The sequence below is a fragment of the Cryptotermes secundus genome, unplaced genomic scaffold (assembly GCF_002891405.2).
Source record: "Cryptotermes secundus unplaced genomic scaffold, Csec_1.0 scaffold461, whole genome shotgun sequence".
NCBI classification, from domain to species: domain Eukaryota; kingdom Metazoa; phylum Arthropoda; class Insecta; order Blattodea; family Kalotermitidae; genus Cryptotermes; species Cryptotermes secundus.
In genome coordinates, this window is record NW_019739952.1 from 1,138,509 (window position 1) to 1,151,095 (window position 12,587).

At 39.0% G+C, this 12,587-nt stretch overlaps 1 protein-coding gene across 1 annotated transcript in view; it reads left to right on the plus strand.

Annotated features, from left to right (window-relative positions):
* Positions 1-4,895: 4,895 nt before the first annotated feature.
* The window catches only part of LOC117282928, a gene marked incomplete at its 3' end in the record, with an annotated part of 88,180 nt that continues 80,488 nt past the window's right edge, over positions 4,896-12,587 (plus strand). The window contains exons 1-2 of the mRNA XM_033754537.1: positions 4,896-5,538; positions 9,451-9,579. Of these exons, the coding sequence (XP_033610428.1) occupies positions 5,023-5,538; positions 9,451-9,579 (645 nt within the window). The remainder of the gene's footprint in view (positions 5,539-9,450; positions 9,580-12,587) is intronic.

Below are 12,587 nucleotides of genomic sequence, written 5' to 3' on the forward strand. Positions count from 1 at the left end.
GCATGCTTCATATATTCTGGTCTGAATTTATTTGTCGCTTTTGATCAACGTTTTTCTATTGCCAGTCCATGAACCAACAGTTTTTCACAGCAAATGGCTGCCAGCATGAAAAACTTTTACTAACAAAATTCATTTCTTCTTAAAAAAACTTTGTCCTCATAGTGTGTATATCCCATAAATGGCATGTTTATTTAAGAATTTAATTATCTGTATCTACATAATTTTAGTGCTTTATGATAGAGAATTTAGATATTTTACTTCACAGTATAATTTGGGTTCAGAACACTTCATCAGATCAATGAAAGAGACATATCTTGTCATCTGTTTACAGTTACAGCTGTGTTTGGGCCAACAGTGGAAATTATATATTACAATGGAAATATACTGACAGATATATTTCTTTAAGTATGAATCTGCATGGAAAAAGTTACACTAGAGCTGTGATACATATTAAAGTCTTTTGGGTTATGACACCATGTAGTTTAGTAGGCAGGTACCACTGTTTCTGAGGTATGTTCTATCTCCAGCTTCATGGTAGACATAGTCGGCAAAAAATAAAAAGTAAAGGAATCCCTGTTACAGGTCATGGAGGCCCATAGGGTTGTGAGAAGTTGAGGTTCCCACATTTTCTAGACAATCGGCTCATAGGTTAAATTTTTTTTTTTAATTCGCTTAGTGGGGTGTGGAGTCTAACTGGGTTGACTCAGCATGGCGGCCATTGATTGGTCTATTGTAGCCTGCCCCAGGTGATTATGATGATGGAGAATTTGGTGGAATGAAGATTGGCAGGGGAAATTGAAGTACTCGGAGAAAACCTGCCCCAGCGCCACTTTGTCTGCCACAAATCCCACTTGATCAGACCCGGGCTGCCGCGGTGGGAAGCTAGTGACTAACTGCTTGAGCTATGATGCAGCCATCAGCTCATAGATGGTGGCAAGTTTGTCAGCCTTACATGCCGGCTGCCCTTTACCCCCAAGAATATTTCTGGTACTCATTTCTGTTAGAGGCTGAGTTGACCTCAGGGCCATAGTGCGGCTGGAAGGATTAGGTCAATTGAAAAAAATCCAGTGACCTCATTGGGACTTGAACCCGCGATATTCCAGCTTGTAGCATAGTGCCTCAATCAACTATGCTACCACATGCCCCCAGATGGAGTCAGTATGTTCCTCAAAAACAGCAGTCCCCACTAACTAGACCAAATGGTGTCATAATCGAGAAGCTCACAAAATGAATGTTCACTGGTATGAAAACCTCAGATCTCATGTAGAAAATCTATGTGTTTTGTGAACTTATTCTGTTAATTTTTATATTATGAAGTACATCAAAGAGAATGTAGAAACATATTCGGAGAGAACAATGATCATATCACTAATAGTTTTGAGTACACAGCTCACATTGTAGGAAAATTGTGTTCTGTTCAAACATTATTTACAGCTTGAAATGTGGGCTGGCATGCCAGTCTAGACCAGTTATGAATAATCTTGTCACTCTGTGGTTGAGTCAAGTGTAAATATTTATATTATTAAGACTATATACTGTATATAAATATACATACACATTAGTAGTATTATCATCAAAACTAGTCATCACCAGATGTGATTTTGTTTTATAGAATTGTCTGGTCGCTGTGGGGATAGAGCACCGAAATGATCATTAATATGATTTATTATATTGTTTGAAGGACATAATGCTGTTGACTCTAAGTATGGTTACTAATTTTTATTTTCCAGCTGCTTATAATGAACCCCATTGCTCATGGCTAATGTTAATTTTGAACTGTGAAATAAAGTTATTTATATTTTGAGATTTTTAAAATGGGAAACCACACACAGACAATAAATAAATGAATTTAGAAACACTTGAAGAAGTCACTGAGATAATAGAAGAAATTGATAAATGGATTTTTTGGTATTGGTATATAGTAATATTTTTAATGACCTTTAATTTCCTGAACTTATGTACTGAATATCAAAGGCAAGAAAGGAACACCACTTCTGGCTATATAAATCGTAATTGCAATTCCTATAATTAATATTAATATTATTGATTAGAGTGAGCATTGTGCCAATGTAACTTGGGACATTTTCATTGTAATCTTCCAGAATTTTGTAAATGTCATCATCATCATACATGAGTTTAAAATCAAGAATAAATATGATTAGTAATCTGACTGGAAGAGTTAGTTAAAGGAGGAACTGTTTAACCCCAATCCTTTCATTGTCTTCCATTATTAGCATTCATTGATCCCAAACCCTGTCGTATCATCTTGAATTCAGTTGAATGTTTGTGTTGCATATCTAGGTGGCATGAATTTTGGATGGAGAGATGAAATGAACATGAAAAGTTTGCTTTTAAAACATGCTGGATGGCACAGTGGTCCAAACAAGGAAGATGCGGACAGCTTGCCTACCTATACTGTAGTACAGGCATGTCCAACTTCAAACAGGTTGTGATCGACTTTTTAGTGTCAAAACTGCCAGTGATCTACCACCCCCTCCTATGGTCATACCTAGCTTTAAGCAAAAATATTGGTAAAAATAACACGACATATGATGTTTGTTGTAAAAGCAACATACATTGAAAGTACAGACTACTTTAATACGTACTGTCCCTTCAAAATCTGAATATAATCATATATTACAAGTGAATTTACATGATTTTCACGTATAATTCCCTTATAGGCGTCTGAGATCGACCAAAAATCATCCCGCGATCGATGCGTTGGACATGCCTGCTGTAGTATGTGAGTTTTCTTATGGTATATTCAGTTTTAAGGCTGGAATGTAATGTCTTACAGGCTTCTACTATCAATGACACTAACTCAGATTTTCCACTACTATGTTTACATTGATCTGTATTATAGTTATGTTTCTTCTATAAGATAGTTGTGGAATGAAATTATTAGTGACACATTTGATAGAAGGTTTATCTTTCTTACCATAAAGAGCATTGGCAGTTCAACTGCCTCTAGCAGAAGGACAGTTCTTGCTAGAAAAGCAGGCACCAAACATAGAAATGTCTCTAATGATGATAACAGTAACAAGCAAAATTGGGCCGCGCCATAGCTCAAGTGGTTAGTCACTGGCTTCCCACCGCGGCGGCCTGGGTTCGATCCTAGTCTTGTCAAGTGGGATTTGTAGTGGACAAAGTGGTGCTGTGGCGGATTTTGTCTGAGTAGTTTGGCTTCCCCTGCCAATCTTCATTCCACCAAATTCTCCATCATCAGGCTACAATAGGCCAATCAGTGGCCGCCGTGCCGAGTGGACCCATTTGGACTCCACCCATCACTAAGTGAATTAATAGCATCATATTTGGTAAGGATGTGAAAGGGTAGAATCAGAGCCTAATTGAGGTACTGTCCTGGCATTTGCCTAGAGCAGAGTTTTTCAACCTTTTTCAACTCACAGCACATTGAAAAAGACGCTAGAATTGTCAAGGAACACCATCGGTTTTTTAAGGAGAGATTTTATTGTTAAAAAGAACAATAATAGCATTGTGTTTAAAAGTTCAATAACCAAAATTCTAATCACTGTGTTGTTTTTAAAAATAATATTGATCATGGATTTTGATGATTCCTTTACTCCTCAATTTTTTCTCCCTTCTTTTCAACTCACCTTCAACAAGTGCTGAGATCAAGAAAATGTGCAGGATCTGAAAAATTGATGTGATACAATAGAATTTGAAAACATGGCCTTTATCTATGATGGAAAATTACAGTGTGTGAACCATATGAGATATTTTCAATTCGATGATAATGTGAAACCAACCATTTACCTCCATGTAGTACAAGGTTAACAGTCTTCATGGCATGGTGCTTGATTAAGCACAGGGACAACACTAACTTTAGCCAATGAACCATTGTAGCTTCTACATTCAATTTTGTATGATGGGAGATTGTAAACAAAGCAACAAAATTACATACAGCACATTGTAAAGAAGGGAATGTTTTGAGGCCGTATTTCTCAACACAGACCCGATATTTTTCTCTTTTTTTTAAACACTCTTAATTAATCACCGTGTTATTTCATGTTTAAGGCCTGTGGAATGAGTGTATCTAATCAAAATTTTGCGAAGGGTTTACTACTTGGGAAGTATATGTCATTTGAAATTCAAGGATAATTGAGTGAATTTATTCAACCTGTGTAATGAAGTAATGACATGGAACAGAAGCTGAATATGACCCTTAATGTATGACCAGTAGTATATAAGAACTCACAAAATGGTTTCTTAATTTGTTTAAGTTGCTGAGACATCTTCTATGGAGAGATAGGTATTATTTGGTACTGCATATGTTTTAACAATTGACATTATTTTAAGTGTCAATTATTACAGAATGCTGATTCTATGCATTTGCATGGTAACAGCAGAAGTAGACAGAAGGGAGAATTGAGGAAAGAACACTATTTTTTAAAAGAGCAGATAAACCAATAAAAGGAAAAAATGCATGTTTTCTTGCTGTGTCATTTGAATTGAAATATACTGAACTTAAATAATGTTTTATTTTGAATGTATAACGATTATGTTAGGAACTTCATCCCTTCATTATAAAATGAGGAAGTTTTAAAAGACACAGTTGTTGATTTGTACACATCTCAGAGGTAAATTAAATGCAGTCACACACAAGGATGAATTTTTCATTTCCTGTGCACCAGGAAAGTGAGTAACTACTAGAAGAAATTGTGGAAGGCACAAAAAGTGCCTTTGGGACGAATTTCAACATCGATCTGTAATAAAAACATCCCTCACGCTAGTTATGTTGCTGTGCAGCAGATGGCAGATGTTTTCAATAAAAGGTGGGGTGTATCTGTGGGAGACCCTTGTTGAGTGCTGCGGATCCGGGTTTTATTGGCTCCTTTCTTATTGCAGTTGCCGATTAAGCACGCGAGAGGGCACTGTGGAGGGCTAGTGTCGCGTTTTGTTGTCACATGTGCGAGAATGATTCGCCGGTGAAAATGGAGAGGTAATTTATCGAAGTTTGTGTGCTTTTAAGAAGTTAAGCAGAATGTTGTTCCATATAGTATAATGAGACGCCACATCTCTCAAAACATCAAAATCAACCACTTGAAACTCAAGCTATTGTGCACCCTTACAACTGTGATTATTGATTGTGACGTCACAATGAGTGAAGTATATCAAGCAAAATACTCATTTCGAGGGTTAGAAGAATGTAGTGTTTATGAACTTCAATCAACAGAATCAACCTCAAATTCACCTAGTCCAACGAGAAGTGTAAACGATAATAATAACAAAATTATAACTGATCAGTGGGTGAAACTCAATAAGTGCTTTGCCAAGATGGCATCGGACGCAATTTTAAGATCACCTATTTTAAGTGTCAAACTTGAAAAATGTAACTCAGAGCCGAATGTTTCAAAGGAATCGGTTAGTGAAGATGCAGAGAGTGAGTCAAATAAATGTTCAAGCTCGTCTTGCCAGAGTTCGCAGTCAGAACATTCACTGGCGGCAATTTCAACTCCGTGCATAAGGCAGTTACAAATGAAATTGTTTCTTGCATTTGACGAAGGAGACACTTTTGAGGTTAGTCAGTACTCGTAACAGCTATAAATTTGGTAGTAGCCTATTAGAATAATTTTGATAATACTTCCTAAAAACTCGTTATTCTCTCCACTCCTGGGAACCTGGTACCGGTAGTTGGAAAGTCGAATTGTTTCTCCGGTTATTTTTTCTTTGGAACAGCGATTTTATTGTAAACCCCAGCGTCATACGTAACTTTCTGTGAAGACTAAGAGGCAGATTCTGCCCTCTTCCCCATTTTTCTTCTCTTAACACTGTAGTGGAATGAAAGAATATTGAATGGTTCCCATTTGAAGACGGTATGTGCGTGAGTTTCGGAAGACTGTTTCATCCAAAAAATGTAATATTCAAGTTTTAGGTCTTCATATAAAGAAATGGTCTACGTTGCCCAATTCAGACTAAAATACTGAAATAGATAAATTTAAAGAGAAGCTCACATGATAAAAGAATTTCCTTTCTGTATGGCTCTTAGCCCTTGTGGACTTTGGCTGCTTTCTTTTTATTTCAGTTTCTTAATCCATACACAGTCGATAGGACTCCTTGGACGGAGGATTAGCCCGTCGCAAGGCCGCTACCTACACGCAGAAGAACACAAACACAGAGTAAACACACACACAAACATTCATGCCTTGAGTGGGATTCGAACCCACGACGTCAGTGTTTGAGCGGGGGAAGACAGTTCATGCCCTAGACCGAGCGGCCACTGTGATCGGCAAATGAATTTCCATACTTACCGAGATATACAGGCTGTCCGGATGAAATATATCCAAAATAAAATAATTATATCTCAAGAAGCTCTTTTTAACATATTTATGGGTTACACCGTTACAAAGGGAAACTATCAAGTTTTTTTCTGAATATGTAACTTTCTCACTAAATTTCAATGTGGGCTCCCTTGGTGGCAGGACACAGTATATCCAGACGATATTCAAACTTGTTCCACGTTGCTTGAAGCATGTTTGGTGTTACCGTAGCCACGGCGTCCTTTATTTGGGCGTTCAGTGTTGACGCTCGTTGAGCTTAACCTGATGAACAATGCTCTTCACATAACCCCACTAGAAAAAGTGTTGGTGGCGGGTATGCCGAGAAATAACTGTTTTGTCCATATACGAATATAACATGTTTTACGTTTTATATTCATTTGTGACATATTTACTGANCCCCCCCCCCGTATTTGCCCCGCTGTACTCTTTCAGGACCACAGCACAAACCTAACAAGGAAGGTAGTTCTAACCCTGACGTGATACTCTAATTATTCCGCAGCCATTCTTCTGAAGCTGGCACATCTTACTTCGTCAAGTGGTTTCGTTAATTGGAGAGCGCCGAACTGCAGTTGCTCCCTCTTTCCCGGAGAAACTTGAATATCTTTAGTGCAGAGCTGTACACTTTTAGTGCTGAGACACAGTGAATTAAATTCTCATTCATCTTTATATTATCTGAAAATTGTATTGTAATCAATCCCGGACACGCTTATAAGTTCAAATCTTGGAACAGCTGTTTTCTCCTGTAATTCGCATCTTTTCAAATTTAAACTGGAAAACAGAACGGAAAAGAATAATAACGATTTACTATCGCCTGTCTCTTTCAAGAGAAAGAGAACAGTGGATTTCTCAGTATTAGGGAGACTAAAACCATGCTCAAGAATATTTGCTGAACTTCAAGTCTCAGAAAAAAATGGAGGGGAATAAAATTAATTGTGTTTTTGAGTTTATAACAGCCGATTATTAAAATTGTGTTCATAAGAGCTAGTTTATGCAGTTGGAAGCAACTAAAATGTTTTATTTTTTGGGCCTTTCTTCATTTCCACAAAAGACAGGAAATATTACCCATAGCTCAGTCGGTATAGAGAACGGACTATCGGCTAGATGGCTCGAGTTCGATTCCGGCGTGGCAAGATATTCCTCTTCTCCACAGCGTCCAGACCCGTTCTGGAGCCCAATTATCCTCCTTTCCAGTAGGTAACGGGGGATCTTTCTTTGGGAGCAAAGCGCAGGGGCATAAAGCTGACCACTCGCCACCATATAGTCCCGAGGTCAAGAATGGTGGAGCTATACCACTCTCCCATACGTCTTCATGACCTAATGTTTAATTAAGGACAACTTTACTTTTACCTTACCCATAGAATGTGTGTTTACAAAAAGGGCCTTCGAAGCTCGAAGGCAAAAATGAAGTGAACTAAAATTATCTTCTAAAATGAAAGTATGGGGAGGCCTAGAACATGTAAAAAACGAGGAGTTCCGAGCAGGATTCATAAAGCTTACGTTCCTATTGCGTAGCTATATACTCATACAAATCTATTGGTTACTGTTATTATCAGTGCCCGGATTTTGATAACATGTCATCTTTTTTTCCTTGTATCCTATGCGATGCCCTTAAATATATAAATCTCGGATATGAGCTGCTGGTTACAGAAATGTAAATTTTATAGGTAATATTCTGTCATTTTTTTGACATTTTAGGTTTAAGGTCATTTTTTTATTTGGGGGGTAATTTTTTGGTAAATTTTTGGACTTTTAAGGGTATTTCTTGTCATTTTTGGCCATTTTAGGGAATTTTTCTTCATATGTTTTCTGAAATGTGAATGACATGGAAGCGAAGTGTTCTTTCTTTTCTCCTTTAGGTCATTTTTCTGGATTTTTTTCGGCCATTGTATAGGTCATTTTTTAATATTTCAGGTCATTAAAATTCCGGCCCTGCATATTACATTTTTGGGTCATATTTTAGGTATTTTTTTTTATTTTTTCGGTCATTTTATAGGTCATTTTTTAAATATTTTCAGGTCATCAAAATCCGGGCCCTGGTTATTATGGTTACTTTATTACATATTTTTTAGTTTCTCACAGCAACCATCTTTGAAATTGTTGCTGAAGTGTTTAAATACGTTTATGTTCCATCTTTGTCTGTCTAGCTCCAGTGGTTCGTTATCGCTGTCAAAGCGATGTGTGAAGAAAATGTTCGCGCGACGTGCCTTCTACACACAAAAAATACCTAAAGAAATGTTGATTTGTTCAGAATCCCAAATGAAGCGCTGCTAGTTTTGCTTCCACCACATAAATTTGCGTGTCCACAGTGTGAGATTGCCCCCAGTGGCATAGCGTTCATGTCAAGTATCTTGAAGTTCGGAGAAATGGTTCAGAAGTTGAACACACATGAACTCGTCGGCAGACTAGTGATCTCATTAGCGTACTTACTTTCATACACGATTCTACAGGTGTTTCTACAGACTGGGATTGGAGATGTTAAAACTCGAACCAGGATGGTTAAAAAATGGGTATTGTTTTATTTCGTTCTTCACTACCTAATTCTTTTAATTCACGTAGTCGGGGGTGGAGTCCAGTTGGGTCCACTCGGCACGGCGTCACTGATTTAGCCTATTGTACCTGCCCCGGGTGATTATGATGATGGAGAATTTGATGGAATGAAGATTGGCAGGGGAAACCGAAGTACTCGGAGAAACCCTACCCGAGCGCCACTTTGTCCACCACAAATCCCACTTGACCAGACACAAGTTTGAACCCAGGCCTCCGCGGTGGGAAGCCAGCGACTAACCGCTTGAGCTATGGCGCGGCCACTTCTTCACTGCCTAAGTAGAAGCGAGAGTCAGAGAAAGTAAAATTGTGCACTCCTATTTGAAATGGTTAGGAAGTGTAGGACTGTTCGAACTGGTTAGGAGAAGAAATTCTGATATACGAATTATCTAGAAACATTCAAAGTCGTAGATTATTTTATATTAGGGGAACGTATAAAATCCTTCCTTTTAAATGTGTGTTGTTTGTGCGCATATATGCTCGGGTTACGTGGGAGGTAATTAGTTTAAAATTGCAGTTCAGGTTTGTATATTAATGGTTTCCGCTCTTCAGATTATAAATTCGTAACTTCTCTATGCAATGTGGAATGTGACTCTTTTGTCTGAAGGTCCTGAGCAAGGAAGAGCACGTGTCCTGGTGGGCTGTTCGGGCATTGAAGACTGATTCTGTGGGATTCGTACCAGCCAACTTCTTGAGCCACCTTCCAGAAGATGTGACGTCGGACACAGCTCCTCAGGTAAGCTTCAGATACTAACAAATTCCAGGCAGGGCGTTTAATACTGTGACATGTAGACCCATTATTAGGCAACGACTCGGTAAAAATCATTCCCGCAACAGGAGCGCTCAACAATAGAAAGACCTCCATTGATAGGTAACGGACAGCAGTAGATGTCCAATGCTAGAAAATGGATTTGTTTCCTATTGGCCAGCCTCGAGGCTAATAAGTAGTAGAGAAGATAGTTGTAGATCAGAAGAATATAAGAGGCTTAAACTTGGCGGTGGTCAAGCTTACGACAGTTCAAGTAACTAAGCTGCCGTTGTAGCATAAGATACATAACACAGGCATTCGTATGCTCTGTAAAGCCTCTACTGACAGAGGACTTGTGTGTAGTGCTAAAAGGAAGAATTTTCAATAACATGTTATATGTGAGAAATATACACTTGATGAAAGCCCAAACATATTCACAAAAGACAAACCTATCCTTTCCTCAGAGAGGATGTTACAAATGGACTTACTGCAAGAGTTCAGTTGAAAAAATCTCTGATCGTGGGTCTTGGGTTTCAAGAGGTTTGACGCCAAGACGAACTGCTTGGCGGTAAACCGCCAGTCGTAAAGTGACTCTGACTTTGGTGGATCAGAATTGAGGAAGTTCAGTTGGAAGTCAGAATAGTTCCCGTGGAGTGTCCACTCGGAAGAAGATGGCAGTGATTTGTTAACTGCTGTAAACAGTTTTAAAAAAGTCCAATTAATTCGATCATCAAATCCAAAACCTATGTTATTAGTCACGCAGACACCGAATACGTTACAGTACTTTCAGTAGTAATGCTGAAGTCTGTGTAACCCTCTGTTCATGTATGAAAATTTTACAAATTATCCGCTCGTCAGAAATAGGGCTGACTGTTCAACTCTATCTAACGATTCTCTCAATATTTGTGACTTTAAGGCTGTGCCATAGCTCAGGCGGTTAGTCGCCGGCTTCCCACCGCGGCGGCCCGGGTTCTAACCCATGTTACGTCGTGTGGGATTTGTGGTGGACAAAATGGCACTGGGGCAGGTTTTCTCCAAGTACTTCGGTTTTATAAATACAAACCACTCTGTCCAATGTGACATGTAAGTTTTTACTACGTTAAAACTTATCTCCCTTACATGTTTCGGTCCTTACGGGTCATCTTCAGGGGGAACATCATTACAAACTGGAAACTACCATCACAATAGGTGTTTTGATATAAAATACATACACTTATATCCTATAATGCACAGTACGCATAAAGTCGAACGTTTCACAATCACAGCAGCTTCCTGGTGTTGTAAAGTTTTTAAAAGTTTCTTGATGTTATTTAAAAAACCTTTATTGTCAATAGTTAAAATTTTTTAAACCACGCAGGTTCGTGTCCGTACTCCTATCATCCTAAGGGAGCTAAGTTTTAACGTAGTAAAAACTTACATGTCACGTTGGACGGAGTGGTTTGTATTTATAATTGTTAGTGTGACGGACCAGAATGAAACAAATCAAATTTACTTCGGTTTCTCCTGCCAATTCTCATTCCACCAATTGCTTCACAATCGTCATCATCTATCATCCAGGGCTGGTACAATAGGCCAAACAGTGACTGCAGTACCAAGTGACCTCAGTCTCACCCCATGAGGGTGTGGGGGAGGAGATGACCTTGGTTGCTTCCTCATACGGCATATATTGTTTTCGACACTGCCTGTTACCTGCAAAATTTCGGCAGTTGACTCTACATCCGCCTTCAAGTGACTGTAATTATGTTGGTGCTCTGGTCTTCAGAGGACTAACCTTGTCCCCAGGTTCGTCCAGTAGTTTCTTAGACGAAATACGCGGACGACGAGGCAGACACTATTTCCCAATACGTTCATTTTACGCATGTTTTGTGACAAGGTCGCAATTAAAGGGTAGCATAAATATAAAGCTAATCCTCTACTTGAGTACCACAAATGAAGACACTGGATGTGGCAATATACGCCATATGCTGCAGGCCTGGAACCTACAGTTTGAGATTCTGATGATGAATGGCGCAATGAGCACCAACACAGCAGTTTCTGTTTGTTCCAACACGTAGATCCTTCTCACAGATTAACAAAATGTGGGAGACAGAACTTCTGTTTTTGAAAGAGCCACGGTCTGAGTGAAAGTCATTCTGAAAGGGACGTCTGCAAAATGTTCCTGTCTTATCCACTGGCGTCTGTGTTTCTGAATCACGGAAACGGATATCCTTTGTCATCTCAGCAGTTACACTGGAAATTTGTAGTCCCTGATTCTTACGTAGTAAATATTGCGAAAGCCGTGAGATACGTGCCGTACGAATGCCACGTGTAAGATTTCCAATGAGTGAGGCTAGTCGTCCGTTGGAAGCGGAAAGCTGCGAACTGGGATTCGGCCGAATCTGTGCGAATCTGTTCGTCCGAATTCGTGCGTTCACTGCGCGTCCTTTGGCTGCGTGTTCGGCCGATGCCATTCGCGTTCTGTCATGGCGCTGTCTGAAGATTTATGTGATCTGTACGCGTTTGATACTCCTTTACTGGCTAGGTGACGAGCACAGAATAGGAGAAAAGAGTGGATTAGTGGAATTTTATCAAAAGACAAACGTTTGATGAATTTTCTCATATATGGAGTGATTTACAAGAGGACGAGTCACAGTATTTTGGTTATTTTCGCATGAAGCAAGATACATTTGAATACACATTAAGCAAAGTATATCAGTTGAAGAAGTACAGTAACTTCCGAGAAACTATTTCACCTGAAGAACGCCTAGCTGTAACGTTAAGTTAAGGATTTGATAAGAGTTTGAGAAAACAAAATATTACATCGATGTTATATTATTCTTGCTTCTTATTGACTACATGCAAACCGTTCTTTCTACAAAGGATCGAAATTACTATGATACACAGCGGCATTGTTCTTGTCTGTTACGAATTCATTGCTGTCGGAACTATTATGGGAACTGCGTGTCGATTCAAAGGATAGAGGCGAAACATTTGACGTGGACATCACGCTGCTGTTT